The sequence below is a fragment of the Hibiscus syriacus genome, unplaced genomic scaffold, assembly GCF_006381635.1.
Source record: "Hibiscus syriacus cultivar Baekdansim isolate YM2019G1 unplaced genomic scaffold, ASM638163v2 tig00110485_pilon, whole genome shotgun sequence".
NCBI lineage: Eukaryota > Viridiplantae > Streptophyta > Magnoliopsida > Malvales > Malvaceae > Hibiscus > Hibiscus syriacus.
The window spans coordinates 691170-707692 of NW_024062760.1; the positions used below are offsets into that span (position 1 = coordinate 691170).

Genomic DNA, 16523 nt, shown 5'->3' on the forward strand with positions numbered 1-16523 from the left:
AACAATTATAATATTTCAATCATCATATTAACGTCAAACTCAGGCGACCACCAATTAAACAAAAGATGACAAGTTTAGAATATAATGAATCCTAAGACACTCTTTTCCTCCTTCCGCTGATTGAGAAACACTTAGTGTTCCATTAATCATGAAGAGGGTTTTTAACGAGGCCTACATTCCTATCAAAAAAAAAATAGTCGAATGCCCATTTTGTAACATTTAATAGTCGATAGACTCAGCAAAATAACACTATAGTTAAATGACAATTTTATAGCATTTAACAATCGAATGACTTAATAAAACAATATTACTTTACCCCAAAAAAATGAGTATTTAAAAAAAAGATGCAGTACTTAAAATAAAGTTGAAAAAAGATGGATGATTAGAATTAACGGCGATTTGTTATAATATCTATCATAAATGCGATAATATCTAATAAAGATCATACGGGTAAAAGGAAATCAAATGAGATGAACCATTGTAACATTCATAACAGAGTTACATGAACATACAATTGAAACTCGAGACATGGGATACTCTCTTTTTCCTTCAAATTTAAATCTATTTCTTATTTGAATTCAACAATCAATTCAAAATCCTGACTGCCTCCCCAATCCTATTTCCTAGGGTTCTAAAAGAAATCAGTGAAAAAGAAGAGTTAAAACCAAAACTTACTCAAAAAGAATCAAGTAAAAAAGGAGGAAAATTCACTCTAGGTTAAAAGGAATTTCAAAATGACAAAAATAAGAAAAAACAAGAAACCCTGTAATTTTTTGCTACAAGGAAGTGCAGCTACTAATGTTTTAACGGCTTGTTAGAAATAAGTCGGAAGAATGTTTCACCGAGTAATACATTTACATAGCAAAATACCGGAGCACTGACCTTTGTTGCATTGATGGCAATATTGAGTCTTTTTTGGTCTTTAGAAGACCCAACCATTATGATGACTGCTGATGCTTGAATTCTTGACAATCAGCTCCGACATCGTTGAGAGCCGATAAAAGCTTCGGCACAATCTTGCCTAACATCAACTTGAAACCGACTGAATTGGAGTCTGCATTTTTCGCGTCACTAATGGAGGCGTCCTTTGTTAGAGAGCCGATTAAGTAGCCTTTCATGTATGCATCACAGGCTTTAAGGATGTAATAACCACGTCGTCTGAAATGGTCTTTGACAAGTTCTTCGAAGTCCTAGAGTTAATTATGAAGTTAACCATTTATATCTGGAAAAGATTAAAAAAAAAAGCACGGGAATCCCTACTACCTATAAGATATAATATTAAACACTACTTATGAGAATAAATAGGGGGGTTACACTGTTAATTATGCCCCGGTAAATTTTGTCGGTAGTTCATGATACGGAATTCAGTGAAAAGTCCAGCGAGAACGGAACTTTACCACATGGGCTACTACCTCTTGCATGGTGCATATGCTAGACAATTATTACATATTAAAAAACTACCATGCAAGGCGTCAATAAATCGGCACACAGGAACATTGATAACTTCAGATATCACTTCTAGAAAATAAATATGTTCAATGCTTAAAAACCTCCTACCCTTTTAAAATCTTAGGTGGATAACTACCTATGCACCATGCAAGAGCAACTCAATAACGAGAATGTACAAGTGAAATGGAATAATCACCTTCGGGGGCTTCCGCATTAGATGCATCATTGACTTGCAGTTCAGTAAGAAAGTATTCTCATTGTATGCTAACGAATTTTTCTCTCCTTCAGCTGTCCCAACCTGCTTATCGTACCCAGCTTCATTGAAATATGGCCTAGCATTTAGCACTAACCCTTGCAATGAAACTAGGACTTGAAGGATGCTTGAAGACGATGAATCCCAAACTTCGTTTCCCCTGCCAGTCCATGTGTTTAGAAGGCTAAGGCACACCTTGCCTTCCTCGTATAGATTAGGATTTAGCCTCCAACCACCTGAATGATAGTATGCTGACTGCAGAATCGAACCCAAAGTCAGAAAACCAGTAACATGATTCACTTGTCCTAGGACACGTTAAAGAGAATTCAAGAAGTTCAGAACCCAAATTCTATGAACATTTAAAAGATATAGGAAAACAAACTTCAAGCTTTGAGTATCAAATTTGGGATCATACCGGTGGCACATCAGGATACTCGGGAGGAAGGTGAAAATCAAAGAAGAAAAGACCATCTTGATAAGGTGTCCCGTATGCCCCAACTATTACAGCCCTCAGAAGGTCCATCCGATCCTCATATACTCGTACATAGATTCCATCTGTTACATAGTTTCAAGTGCTTAAAACAAGGTTGCTATAGCCAAGGACTAGAAACTTTTTAATATGCATAGACAACAAAATCCTTACCTGGTAGGTTGTTTTGAAGGATGTTCCAATCTTGCTGAACCTTCTTTAGCCACTTCCTTCCAGTATTATTCTGCAAGCATAATTAATGTGGAAGGACTCAAGATCTAAAAGACATAACTACGAAGGTGTAGTACCAACAGAAATTTAACAAGAAATGAAGAAATCAATATATCAGAATCTCCTCAAGCAACAAATCGATATAGACTTCCCAACTTGCACTGCAATATGTCAGATCGTTTTAAATTGCAGAATCAAATTAATGGACGATCCTAACCATACTGTGACAACAAAATATATCCATGATCCACATCCAAAGATTATATTTCATGTTCTTAATGTTCTAATTTGAGTCAGCAAAGCAAGCTATTAGTTGTTGGTTCTGATATATAAAGGTCATATACCTGTCCATTTGCACCAATAAAATATTGATCTAGAGGATCTTTAGCCGTATCAAACCGCTTGAAACTGCAAGCATCGTCCTCATCAACTGTGTTAGGATCCGAGTCTTCAATCCTCAAGTTGCATAAATCTTCCCCTGGAAGTGAATGTTTCTGGGCCTCTACCTCGCATGTTCCAGACCTTTTCCACTGAATTTTTTCTCACTGGAATTATTAATAACATTAGACTTCTGTGAGCTAGACTCATAGCTGGAATCTCTTCCATCAGGCTCATGTTCATTTTCTTCTTCGGAATCCAAACCAGATGGATCAACATTTTTCTGTCTTCCTGAAAAGAATCCACTTGCTACTCTGGTGACAAAATCAAATACAGCTAAGGGAATAGATAATATTGCATTCCTTCCAGAATTATTTTCCATACCATCCTCTGTTTCAGAAACAATTCCACTGGCTTTTTGAGGCTCCGAATCCTGAACAAGATATATCACTTTTTTTTAATAAGAGATATACCACTCAAATGAGAATAATAAACGAATTATTAGAAATCAAGATTACATGATAATATACTGATAGTTTTAATAGCAGAGTTCATAAAAGGTTCAGTGGTCATGTATGCGCAAAAGGCACCTAGATATCTTTTCTCAACCATCTTATGGTCCTACCTGTGCTATAAGGCAAAGTATATATTTTTTCCAAACATATTCTGGCTCATAAAAATGTGTTTCAAAATAAAGTGCCAAGATCAACAACTTCCAAACCAGTTTTTTGAAAACCTACTTGCATGTAATTGATATGTTGATGTGTTAACTGATTTAAATTTATGGACAACCATATTATTGTCTCAAACAGAAACAAACCTTTTGAGCATTCTCAAGAGCATCCATCTCATCATCATTAACAGTTTCCCAACTAGCAGCACCATCACTTACTTCACTCCCAGCAGCAATTGACTCATCATCATCTCAACCAACAACATAAATTGCTTGAGGTCCAACCTAAATAAACCATAAGATCAATTTATCAAAACAATAACCATGCTCCCCCAAAGGGTAACAAAGGCACAGTATGAAATAATTCAGTAATCATCACACAATGGAACATACAAGTAATTAAGATATTCCTAAAATAAGCAGATATAAACAGTTTATAAGCAAAGAAAGATAAGTTTATTGATTATGATGAGCTAAAAATGTCATCAGAGGCCTTCTCTAAGTTTATAATGCTTATATTTAGCCTCATTAGGGAAGAGAGATTACCACTGTAATAAAAATAAGAAAACCAACTAAAACAAGACGCAAGGTTTAAAATTCAGAAGTTAAAGACAACTCTAAGTTCAAAGAAAAGAAAATAATAGTTCACAGAATAAGGAATCAAGTTTACCGTTGAGACCATCCCATCAGCCCACGTAACCTCAATATCACCATTTTTCAGGCCAGTTATGTTCCCAACCCAAGTGATGCACCTTCTACTTTATTGTTTCTTGAGTTATTTTTTAAGTCTCGTTTCACCTCCTTTGTTTCATCTTCCTGCTTTGGTTCCTCAAGGGAACCTTCTTCAGAAACAGATTGCACGGGGAAAGAAGCTAGGGGTAATCGAACTACTACATCACCATAACAGTAATCATAATCTGGATGTCCTTCCAGCTCATACACACTTACAATTTCCTCCTTGTCAAACTCACGAGGGTCCTCTGCCCTGGCAACTGGCTTTAACCACTTTACATAAGCTGTCCGTTCCTTTGCATTAATACTTTTGACCACCCCAACCAGCCTCGGTTCATATGTATCATCACCGTCATCAGAGGTTTTCTCCACCACATACTGCTGTGCAACAAATTCATGATCACCAGGAGTTTCAATTGGGATCAATTTTGTTGCATCCACTCCACGTTCCACTATTCCATCCTGCCATGCAACATCAACTCTTGTTCTACTATTGACAATTAAAAGTGCCCTTTCAAAATTATCCCCTCTTTTTTGCTTTCTTGTCTTTCCTAATCACAATTTTACGGACCTTCTTGAGGCGAAGGGGCCAATGCTCATGGACAGTCTCCTTTGAAACTGATAATACACTGCTACAAGAGCTAGATTCAGGTGAGACTTTATTGTCAATAGTGCCATTCTCTTTAGTTTCAACAATGACGTTGTTTTCATCAGGTGTAGGCATTACATCAAGATCCATGGATTCGGATTTATCATTTGATTCATCCATCTCTTCTGAATCACATTCATGATTTCTCCCATTTCTCATGGAAACACCAAGGTGCAGTTTAGAAAAACCCTTGTCCAAAGGAATGGATTGTGATGAAGTTGGAAGAAGACACCAATCACCCACTTGCCAATTCGCATGGGCAAAACAGGACAACAATTTTAGATTCTTTGGATTCTGCTCTTCACCTGGGGCAGTGGAAGAATCAGGCCCATAGCCAGCAGATGCTATCCAATAAATAAACACGATCCAGCTGTAACTTTAGTTACTGTACCTTCTAACCGGTTAGGCTTCCATAAGCCACATAACCACCTAGAATTCTTGAAAACAGATGAAGAGTTTGCCTTCACATGCTGGCCAGGATAATATGGGAAACTACTATCATCTTCAAGGGTATTCCTAGTAGTTGGTTTGAGACTCAATGGTTCAGCCCTCATAACTTTGCACTCAGAGCCATCATCAAAGAACACGTTGACATTATCTAAAGCATCATCTATTCTACCTAGCCAAGGACCAAGGACCACATAATCACCCACAGCAAAATCCCTCACACGTTGCAAGTCTCTAGGGGATATATCTTTTATAATAGATCCATTAGGAGCCAACAGATCAACAGAGATATTGGCATCCACCACAACACCCACCTGCCCAGTTGAGTCTGAAGCAGCAGCTACATAATCACCATGTAAGAAACCCCAATCAATATTGATATTTTGAACTGGTTCAGTATCATCCATCCATGGTACCCGAATCTGATCAGCTTGAAGATCACCACACTTATACTCACGGTCACCTTTGTTCCCGTCACCACTCCCATTAGCATTGCTGTTGGCATCAACATCCTCATTATCTTCATCTTCGTCCTCTTCATCATCAGTTATGCTTCCATCTGAATCTGAGTCACCAGCAACTTCACTCACAATCCCATTTGAACCACTTGTATTACTCTTGACAACGTCTTGTCGATAAATATAAGGAAAGCTATGTGATTTACTGGAAGCCTCATCTTGTTTACTAGCTCCAACAATTGTTGGGTCATTTACATTTTGATCACTGACAGGCCCATTTGTTGTAGAATCACTCTTAATCAAAGTGTTACCTTCATGCAAACTTGCAGTGGTAGATTCATTAGTCTCAAAAGCTGATAATTGTAGCGTCGTCTCCATCTGAGAATACATATGAACATCATAGAACTATAATTCAGTACAATTCAGCAAAGCAAGTTTTAGCCTATCAGGCATTTCATTCTTATTTCCAACCCTTATGCTCAACAAATAACCTATTCTTTTTTGCAATACTCCCCCCCTTTTTTTTCTGTTAAACCTGTTACCAACAAAACAACCTACCTACCTTAATATAAAGTAAAGATATTAAAAACAATTTTTTCACGATCGCTTGTTGCAATTGGCGAATAAAATACGGCAACACTCTTAAACCCGTTCCTCGTAAAATATTTAGTAAAGTACAAACTCCTTAGGTAATACCATACACTTCAAACTAACATTCAGCTCTTTCTCAAAAGTTAATCATTGGATTTTATATCAAATTCATAATTTCACCTAAACTCGCATGTGACCATTTAACATCCGATTGGAAACACAAAAACAGTACTATGAAATATTCCAGAAACAACCATATCCTATTCAATAGAAATGAAAAAAAGAAATGTCAAAACAAAAGCAAATACTAAAAAACAAACAAAAAAACTTTATTCATATATTCTAAGAATGATTTTTAAGAAATTTCCAGAGAAAGCTAAAAAATCAATCGAAACAACAAATAACTAAAATGTAAATAAAAAATAAAAAGAGCAGGCAGATCATATCATCACTATATCACCTCATTCCGATAAAAAAAAATCGTAGAAAAAAAGGACGATATGGAAAACAAGCTCAGCTTTCATCGGTAAATTAATCGGCAGATTATCAAAAAGACGATCTGAAATCTAATTATACCTGATGAAAATCGGCGATTTATCTGAATAGAGAGCGAGAGAGCGAGATTGAACCTCTGAAGAGCTGTGGTTATTGTAAAAAAAATGTGAAGTTGATTTTGTATCGAAAAGGAAAAGGAAAAGGAAAATGTTAATAAACGCTGATAATTTGAAAAAGCTTAAGAGCTCTTGAAGAGGTGTGTAGGGACAGATTTGTAATTAACTCTTTCTTGTTGACTCCTTGGATGTTTTGGGCCAATAGGGATCCAACAATGTTGAATTTCATATGGGCCGTTAGATTTGATAATTTTTATAAATAGTTTTTTTCTTCTACGAGTAAATATCAAATATATACATAAATCTTTATTAAATGTATAATGATATACATAATTTTAATTTTTTTAATTACATAGATTAATTATTAATTTGATTTAATATTTAAAAATTATTATTTTACTTATTGATATAGCATCTTTTTATGTGTATAACTTTGATGTAACTAAGTTAAAATTAAAGTTTTATATACATCATGTAATTAAAATAAAAGTTTTATGTGTATAATTATAAAAAATCAAAATACATGTTTTTATTTTATATTTTTCATAAATTTTCATTATTTATCTCAAAAATAATAATATGTAAAGTTTGGAGATTTTTTTAAGGAAAGATTGTAAGGGAAAACTTTAAAATGCATAATCAATTTAGGTATTTTTAATATTTATGTTATATATAGAGATTTTGATTGAGCTATCAGGTTAAATGAACATTAATTGAATATAACTTATAAATATATTTATACTTTTCTTAATATTTTGATATATTAATGATTAAAATTTAAAAATTAATTTATATTTATATTTCTAAAATTATTTTTTATGTAACATGTAACATAAAATAAATACATAATCAATATTATGAGTTAATAATAATGTAGTAAAATGACGTGTCATGTAACTTCTAAAAAAATATTAACCATTAATTGACTGTCCAAATAAAGTTTACGTAACGTCTAAAATTTTAATTTGAAAGAATTTATGTGTCAAAATTTTAATAATTCTAATATTATAAAGTTAGTCTCATATTAGAATCCATCAAGTGACCTTAGTAGTAAAAGGAAATGTTGTCTTTATAGAGATCCTAGGTTCGAGCATTTGTATTTGTAGGATGCGTATGCGTTGTTAATTGATTAAGAAAATTCTGAACAAATATTATTTTATAATTATATCATACTATTAAAAAGGCTAATCTCATATTAACTAAATCTCTTTAAGTAGGAAATGGTAAAGTGGTAAAAATTCAAAGATTAAAATATAATATTATTAAAGTTAAACGGATAAAGGGGTGAAATTAAGTGGTCTAATTGATAAAATTAAAAATATAAAATCAGATTAAAATCTTCTGTGATTAAGTGGCTATGGATGTAATTTACTTAAAGTTTACTGTTCTAATTTTTAATATAGAAAATAAATCAATATATTTAGTTGAAAAGATACATGTTCAAATTGATTTTATTCTTATTATGTTAATTTTTTAACGAATCAATTTTTAGTTAAACAAATTTGGTAGGGAGAAAAATGAGTTAAAGCAAAAATCAAAACATTCTAATTACTGTAATACCCTTCTATATGTATTTAAGAATAATTATTATAAACATTTTTTTTTAATTTTCTCCTAAAAAAAATTAATGGTGTCATGGTAAATCGAACGAACTTTAATCTTAAAATTCGAAGTGAATTCAAGACAGGTGAGACATCAACCCATTAATGGAAAATACATGAAGCCATAATGAATGTGTTCCATGAGGAAACGTCTTAAGAACAAAAGAGAGAACTTAAACAAACTTAATAAAAAAAATGGAAATAAATAAAAGAAATTGTGAAACCCACTGAATGTGGTTGAAAGCCCTATGTTATGTACAATATACTAAAGCATGGTTGCCTGCATGTGTGCATGCATCATCATTCAACAAAACAAGTCCTCCGGACCGGAGGCATTCCCACCGTCATCCGAAGCATCACTATTGGCATTGAATGTCCATATAAGCTGTAGAAGTTCCTGGCTCGCCGCTGACGACGAGTTCTCTCCATTACGCTCTGGGCTACTATCCCACCTTCGCATCGAAAACAAGTGCAACATCAGGTCCTGAGGTGAAGCAAAACGGTGCATCCAAGCCCTAGGTTTCGGTTTGAACTGGACACGAGAAAAAAGTGCAAAATTACAATCATCGCGATCATCGTTAACGATAAGCATTCATTATAACTACCGAGAAACTTTTTAAATCATGTCATCTTCCCGACTCATAGTCATAATCATCAACATCGAAAAAATTTATAAAAGACAAGAAAGGAAAGAGCTGTTTAGGAACCATTCGCAAAGTAATGGCTGAGAGATTGACTCCTCGGCTTGTCATACATCATCATGTCATCTTTGGAGCTTGTTTCAGAACCAATTGGTTACCTCAGCGTCGACAAATACATGTTGGATTTCACACTATTTGCAGAATTCAATGCCATGATGGGTCAACTGAGAGAGATTACGAAGTATTTCTTAAAGTAAAACTAAAGAAGCAAACCCTACTAAAAGCCATTGGACCTTAACTACTAAGTCCCAAGTCGAAATCCGAAACCCTCGCCCCTACACTCACAATGGCTCATTTAAGAACTAAAATACCTACAGCAAAACCTTATTGTAACAGGTACCTCTATGTCTAGAACCAAATCATAAATGTCTCTAGGAGAGATCAGAAGTAAAGATGGGTGTCTGATGTCTCCATCATTTTCCCCGAGTCAACATGTTTATGAAGCAAAATGCATTTGGTGTCATAAGCTACCTTGTCGATAACCCAAATTGTAATACGGTGTTATTTTCTTCTTGATATATTTTTTTCTATGGGAGATTAGAAGGACAAGACCATACCTGTTCAACATTTATGGGAAGAGTAGGTTTATCAATACCCTTTGGAGTCCATATCTTGATGTCAGACTCGATTCCGCTGCTAGCAAGAACTGTGGTATGAGGATGAGACTCGATACAATTTACCACATCCTTATCCGCTTCCATAACACGAATGAGCTCTCCGACTTTCTTCTTCCAAATAAATATACGGCCACAGTCGGATCCGCTAACCACATAGTCAGATTTAGGTCCAAAGAAGCTCACACCTTTCACAGTGTCACAATTTCTATGCCCCTTATAAACTTGAGGAACAACCTTGTCATTGGAATCCATAGCTGAGTGATCAAATCCCAATTCACTTGCTTCATTAATTGCAGATAACGGAGATGACGGGACCGGATTGGGCCCCAGCCCCATATCCCATGTAAAGAGGTAGATGAACTCATCATTGTAGGAGACAAGAAGCTCACTCTGATCTGAAAAAGCCAAGCCAGTTATTCCAACTTGATCATCACCGATCAAATGAGGGGGGCAAAAATAATCCGCCGGTTGACCAAAATCAGTTGAGCCATCCCACTTATATTTGCGAATATCATAAAGGCGAGTATATTCATCCGATCCTGCAACTGCAAAGAGATTTGGATTCCTTGGATCGATTGCAATAGCATTGAGATGGATAAATGCCATGGAAGCCCTGCTATCATCAATTGGCCGGCATGTGAAAAGTTCCGTAGACGCTGCAGTTCTAAGATCAATCTGAAATGCAAGTGCAAGTGCTAAGTCAGCTACATAAAATTCAGTAAAAAAAAAAACCTCAGATTATTAGAGAAAAGGTTATCATACAAAATAAATAAGACACCACTTCTTTTTTTGGCAAAGAGTCAATAGATAAGAAAAAAAAGTAGAGAAAACATAAGATGGAAAGAAAATTATTAATTGCAGACAATCTGGTACTGAAATTGAACTCCTTAAAAGGTTTTTCCAACTCGGGATGTGTCGACTTAGTAAATGTTTTCTTTAACCAACTGTTTCTGCTTCTTCAATCCTACAAACTTCCATAAATTACCAACTAAAAGAATTTAAAAGAAATAATGATGACTTTGCAGTTAAACACAACAATACAACAACATACATGCTGCACTAATCCATCTTCACCACAAGTGTAAAATATATGAGGGCTCCCTGGTTCAATAGCCAATTTATGAGCTCGTCCCTGATGTTTGGCCAGCAGCTTAGTTTCGACACCTCGTTCCAAAATTTGAGCTTGTCGGACCTACAATTATGAAACAATTATCAATTGGGATTAAAAACAAATCCCATAGTATTCAGTATACACAACTCTTTGCTACCGTGCATGCTAAAGGTTGGCTGCTTAGCACACCACTTCCATGAAAGCCTCACTTTTATTCTAAAATGAAAAATTTACAAGTAGATGCAATGCAATGATGCTCATAATGGTGGAAGATAAAAGTTTTGCAGTTCCATTAACCCCTCCAAGGCTCATATATCCAAGGTTGCAATTGTTAGAAAAAATGCATTTTCATGATACACTAAAACCATTCACATTTGCACTAAAAGGGGACAAAATACATGTTGAAAATTGATCACTAGACTCGAGGAACTTTCTAAATTGATCCTCGTTTTTTTTAAAACGGCATGCTTAGATAAAAATTCACCTGCCCATCAGCAGCACAAGTAACCAGGGTGCGATCATCTGAGTAAGGCATGATTTTTGCTTGGAAAACATTGTTGACATGGCCTGACTGAAAAGTAAGCTTGGCATGCCCCCTTTCCCAATCCCATAGTATAACCCTCCTATCATCGGAGCCTGTGACTAAAATGTTACCATCAGCGTTAAAGCTCACAGTGTTCACACAACCTCGGTGCTTTTCGAGTTTCTTGTAAATTTCGAGTCGGAGCACAAGATCCTGGGAAACATAAAATAAATCAACCAATAAAAACTTGTTCCCAAACAAAAAGATTAAAAGTTCATATTTTCACCTTCAAGGCATTTGCTCTCAGCTGTCTCAAACTTATATTATAATCATATTAGCAATAAAAAATAATATCATAGTCACATCCATTCATTCAAAACATTAACACACAAGGAACCAAAGCTAATTAACAACAATTACATCAAATGGCAAAATGCTATTCCCCCATTTTGGGTTAAGATTCGAGTCGAATATTGCTACCTGAAGCCGGAATTACATCGAACGGCAGTCCATAAGACTAACAACAATTATAGCAGTTCAAAGGAAAGTGCTAACATTGGAATTTCTTACATGACTATTACAGTTATTATAAAAAAAAATATGGATATTTATACTCTGAAGAAAAAATTGAAAGAAAAGGATCAAAAAAATTCCTGATAAATCTCTGTAAAAAAAAGACATTTTGATCACTGCTTTTCCTATCAGTATTTGAGACCCCTTGTTTATTTTGTGAATCCCAGATAAATTGAAGTTGAAAATCAAATAAACCAGCTAAAATACCATCAATCAGAAAACAAACAAATAAATGTACTAAGCTCGGTATCGGTTTCATTATCAAAAGATCACTAATAAACTCACCCAATGAGAATAAGTGAAGGAACAAAAGAGAGAGAGAAAGACAGAAAACGGGGATAAGGTTATCCAGGATAAGAATAGAGTTAGACCTCAGAAGCTGCAAGCCGGTGGGCGAAATTCCTAGTCGAGAGTGCTCCGACTTCCCGTTGCCAAACATCAACCACCGCCTTGTCCACACTCGTCCTTGCCCTTTTATTCTTCATCATCAATTAAAATCAAAAGTGATTCTTGAAGAAATATATATATATATGAAGGATTCAATCGAACATTGATTCTCAATTGAAACCCAAACAAGTTTATATTTTTTATTAATTTATTATTATTTTCTCTCTCTCTCTTTCCTGGAAAAGATTGAAATGCCGCTAAAGCATCTTCTTCTTTGCTGATTTTATACGAGTTTTCTGTGTGTAAATTTTTGCGCGTTAATGCACGCGACTGCATTGCACGTACGTCGAAATCGAAAGCCAAACGGTAGCGTTTTATTGTGTGAAGGGTTGTTCACTGACGGAATGACACGTGTCATTATCAACAGTTTTGCTAGAAAGAAGCATTCTAGTGGTTTTAACGTGCAATGGCTGAACGTGCCAAGTGATATGATAATGGGTAAACTACACCATTAGTCATCCATTTATTATTACTTTCTTATTTTGGTCAATCATTTTTAAACAATTTTCATTAATGTTATATTCTTTATTTTGATAATTGATCCTTAAAAATTAATAAAGATATTGATATGATTTGTTTTTATCTTTTATTTTTCATGTTATTTTTGTCTTCACCACCTTATTTGAAGTAAAAATATAACGTTAATGGTTTTCCTTTAAAAAATATTCAATGATCAAAATATGAAGAAAAAAAGATAATAGATTGGTTATTAATAATAGAGTTTATCTTATAATAATTAAATTTATATTTTGATAAACTATAAGTGAATTTAAATTTATATTTTATTAATAATCAATTTTGGTGAAGTGTCCTAAATTTACAAATAACGTATAAAAATTATCAAATATATATAAGGGTAAAGTACACAAACAGTCCCCGATAATTGGATATTGTGTTATTAAGTCATCGATTATTAAAAGTTACAAAATGATCTCTCGACTATAGGATGTTGTTTTGTTGATTCTATCGGCTATTAAAAGTTACAAAATGATCATCTAACTATTCATATGTCTCAAACTCATCATTTTTCTTTAAAAAATTGAAGACAATCTGAGTTAGAGATTAACTTGCTAACTGAGATATGATAAAATATGATCTCAGAATCTCAAATGACTATCATATCTCAATCATCATGTTAACATCTAGGTTAGATAATCGTCAATTTTTTTAACAAAAAAAAAGAAAAATTTGAAACATATTAATAGTTAAATGATCTTTTTGTAACTTTTAATAGTCGGTAGACTTAATAAAACAATATCATATAGTCAAGGGATCATTTGTGTACTTTACCCTATAAAGAATTATTAATTTTGTTTAACAAAATGAATCAAATAACTTTATTATGTGATGTAACTTTGTTAAGACTAATTTCAGCTTGAGTGAGTATAATTAGTTAGGAATTTAAAATTTAAATCTATAAGAATATTAAAATAAACTTCTACTGTTAAGTATTAACTAAAATTAAGAGCCCGAATGGACATCGTCTGCCCCTTAATGTGCTCCCCTTCATGCCCTTTGCACCATTACACGCCACGTAGCTATAATAATTATTGATTTCATATTTTTTTTTGAATTAATCACTGGTATCTGATCTATTAACCGATTAATCTAGATCGGGTACTATAGAGGGGAGGGTGAGCATTCCAATCCAGTTTGCTCCATTCGCAAACGCCAGGATTCGGACCCCTGACCTTACTTAAGGGATCTAATGTTTCATCTTACTAGACCAACTGGTTGTTGGTATTGATTTCATATTTATGTTTTAGCTTCTTTTTATATATTTCATTTATTTAATTATATAATTTATTTATTTAATGGTAAATATTAATTCAAATTGATTTATATTAAATATCATATTTTAATTATACATATATTTAATTATATATATTATTATAATAATTCAATTTTAACAAAATATCATTTACCTAAGACATTAGAATATAAAAATATATTAGTAACGTAATAAAAATATTTAATTTATATATAAATTATTTTATTATTTTATTAAATCATGTTATTAATTTTAACAGATTAAAATTAATACTATCAATAGATATATTTTTTTCTAATACTGATACATGTTGATATTAATATACATCCATCTTTCATTTCTTTCAGGTTTACCATTTAAAATAAATAAATTTGATATATTACATAACACGTATATATCTTAATTACGTAAATAAAAGTATAAATTTTAATTAAATTAAAATTTTATTTCATATTAAAATTACAAACGTCTAAAAGATTGAAGTATTATTAATTTTATAAATTATTTATTAGAGATATATTCAATTATTTTAATATTTTAAATTATTCTCACAAAATTATATTTCAAAATAAAATATAATTATTTAAATTAATTTTTAAACTTAATTAAAATTATTTTTTATATATTTAGTTAAAGAATATTTATGCTATATAATATATAAAATATATTTTTAAAATGAAAGATCAATGTACATAAATATCAATATGTATCAGTATCAGGAAAATGCATCAACTGATATGATAGTGATAACATTAATTTTAATCCTTTAAATTTATTAAAATGATTTAATAAAAATAAAAAATAAAATAAAATAAATTATATCTAAATTAAATAACTTTAATACTTTATTAAAATATTTTTGGCAAAAGGGTAACGGTTTGTATTTGTCAAAAAAAATTAATGTGACCCTCGAACTTATAAAAAGATTATAATGTGATCATTTGATCAATGTTTTCCGTCGTTTACAATAACGATATTAACATAACACTTTACGGTGCTGAAGTGACGATCCACAGTGCTAACGTGACAGTCAACGATAGCTGGTAAAGTGGTAGATGAACTAAATTGTTTTTTTTTCAAGTTTGAGGCCAAATTTATTTTTTAACAGTTTAAGGGCTTATTTGATTTTTTTTTAAAATAAAATTTTTTAAATTCAAAATATAAAACTATTCAAAAACTTAAATATAATAATAAGAAAAATAAAAATTAAATTATTAAAAAATAAAAAAAAATTGTTACTTTTCTACCTTGAATTTAACTTGACTATTATTTATATAAATTTAAATTTGTTCTTCCTGCACAAATTTTATTTTATATATTTACATCTACTTATCTTTAAATTCTAAGAGTTTATTTAGTTCTATTTCACTAATTTTTTATAAAAGTGAATTAAATAAATATTATAAAGTCTTATAAAAAGTAAAATTTAAAAATTATGAAATTAAAATTTGTTTATAAATTATCATGAAACTATATAATTAAAAAAATAAAAAATAGTTATCCAATTAAGAGAAATATTTTAATTGAATATAACAATAGAATTAAGAGGCGAATTCTATATGAATTATATTTTATTTTATTTTTAAAATAAAATAATATATATTTTTAATTTTTTTAGTAATTTAATTTTTATTTTTGATATTATTATATTTAAGTTTTTGAATATTTTTATATTTTGAATTTCAAATATTTTTATTTTATTTAAGAAAATTAAATAAGCCCTTAAACTTTAAAATTTGACCCTCGAATTTGAAAGAAAAATTAATTTAGTACATATGTCACTTCACCAACCTCTATAAACTATCACATCAACATTGTGGATCGTTACATCAATACAATAAAGTGTCACGTTATCATCATAATGGTCAACGACAAAAATCATTGGTTAAATGATCAAATTTAATTCTTTTTATTAGTTCTAGAGTCACATTTAATGTAAAAAACTGTCAAGGCCCACATTAGTTTTTTTTTGCCTAAAGTACCCTTTTGCCAATATGTTTATATTCAACTACCTTACATTAGGACACGGGCGGGTTTTGTTCGTCACGTCCTCGAACCCGAAATGAATTATCGACCCCGACCTTGATCTGATCCCCGACGGATTTTTTATCGAGACGTCCCGTCGGGGATTTTTTTGTCTCGTCCCCGAACCCGACCCGAAATATTATACCCAAATATGAACCTGAAAATATTTTATATATAATTAATATAAAATATATAAAATATTATATATATAAT

At 32.1% G+C, this 16523-nt stretch overlaps 1 protein-coding gene and 1 pseudogene across 1 annotated transcript; both read right to left on the bottom strand.

Annotated features, from left to right (window-relative positions):
* Nucleotides 1-765: 765 nt before the first annotated feature.
* On the bottom strand, nt 766-7002 carry LOC120129359 (annotated as a pseudogene).
* A 1765-nt stretch (nt 7003-8767) lies between these two features.
* Nucleotides 8768-12634, bottom strand: LOC120129362 (DDB1- and CUL4-associated factor 8-like). Its single transcript, XM_039146880.1, has 5 exons — nt 12439-12634; nt 11456-11707; nt 10912-11052; nt 9801-10535; nt 8768-9074 (listed from the first exon to the last, which is right to left on the bottom strand). The coding sequence occupies exons 1-5, from the start codon at nt 12553-12555 to the stop codon at nt 8847-8849; spliced, it is 1473 nt and encodes a 490-aa protein (XP_039002811.1). The 5' UTR covers nt 12556-12634; the 3' UTR covers nt 8768-8846.
* Between the last annotated feature and the right edge of the window lie 3889 nt (nt 12635-16523).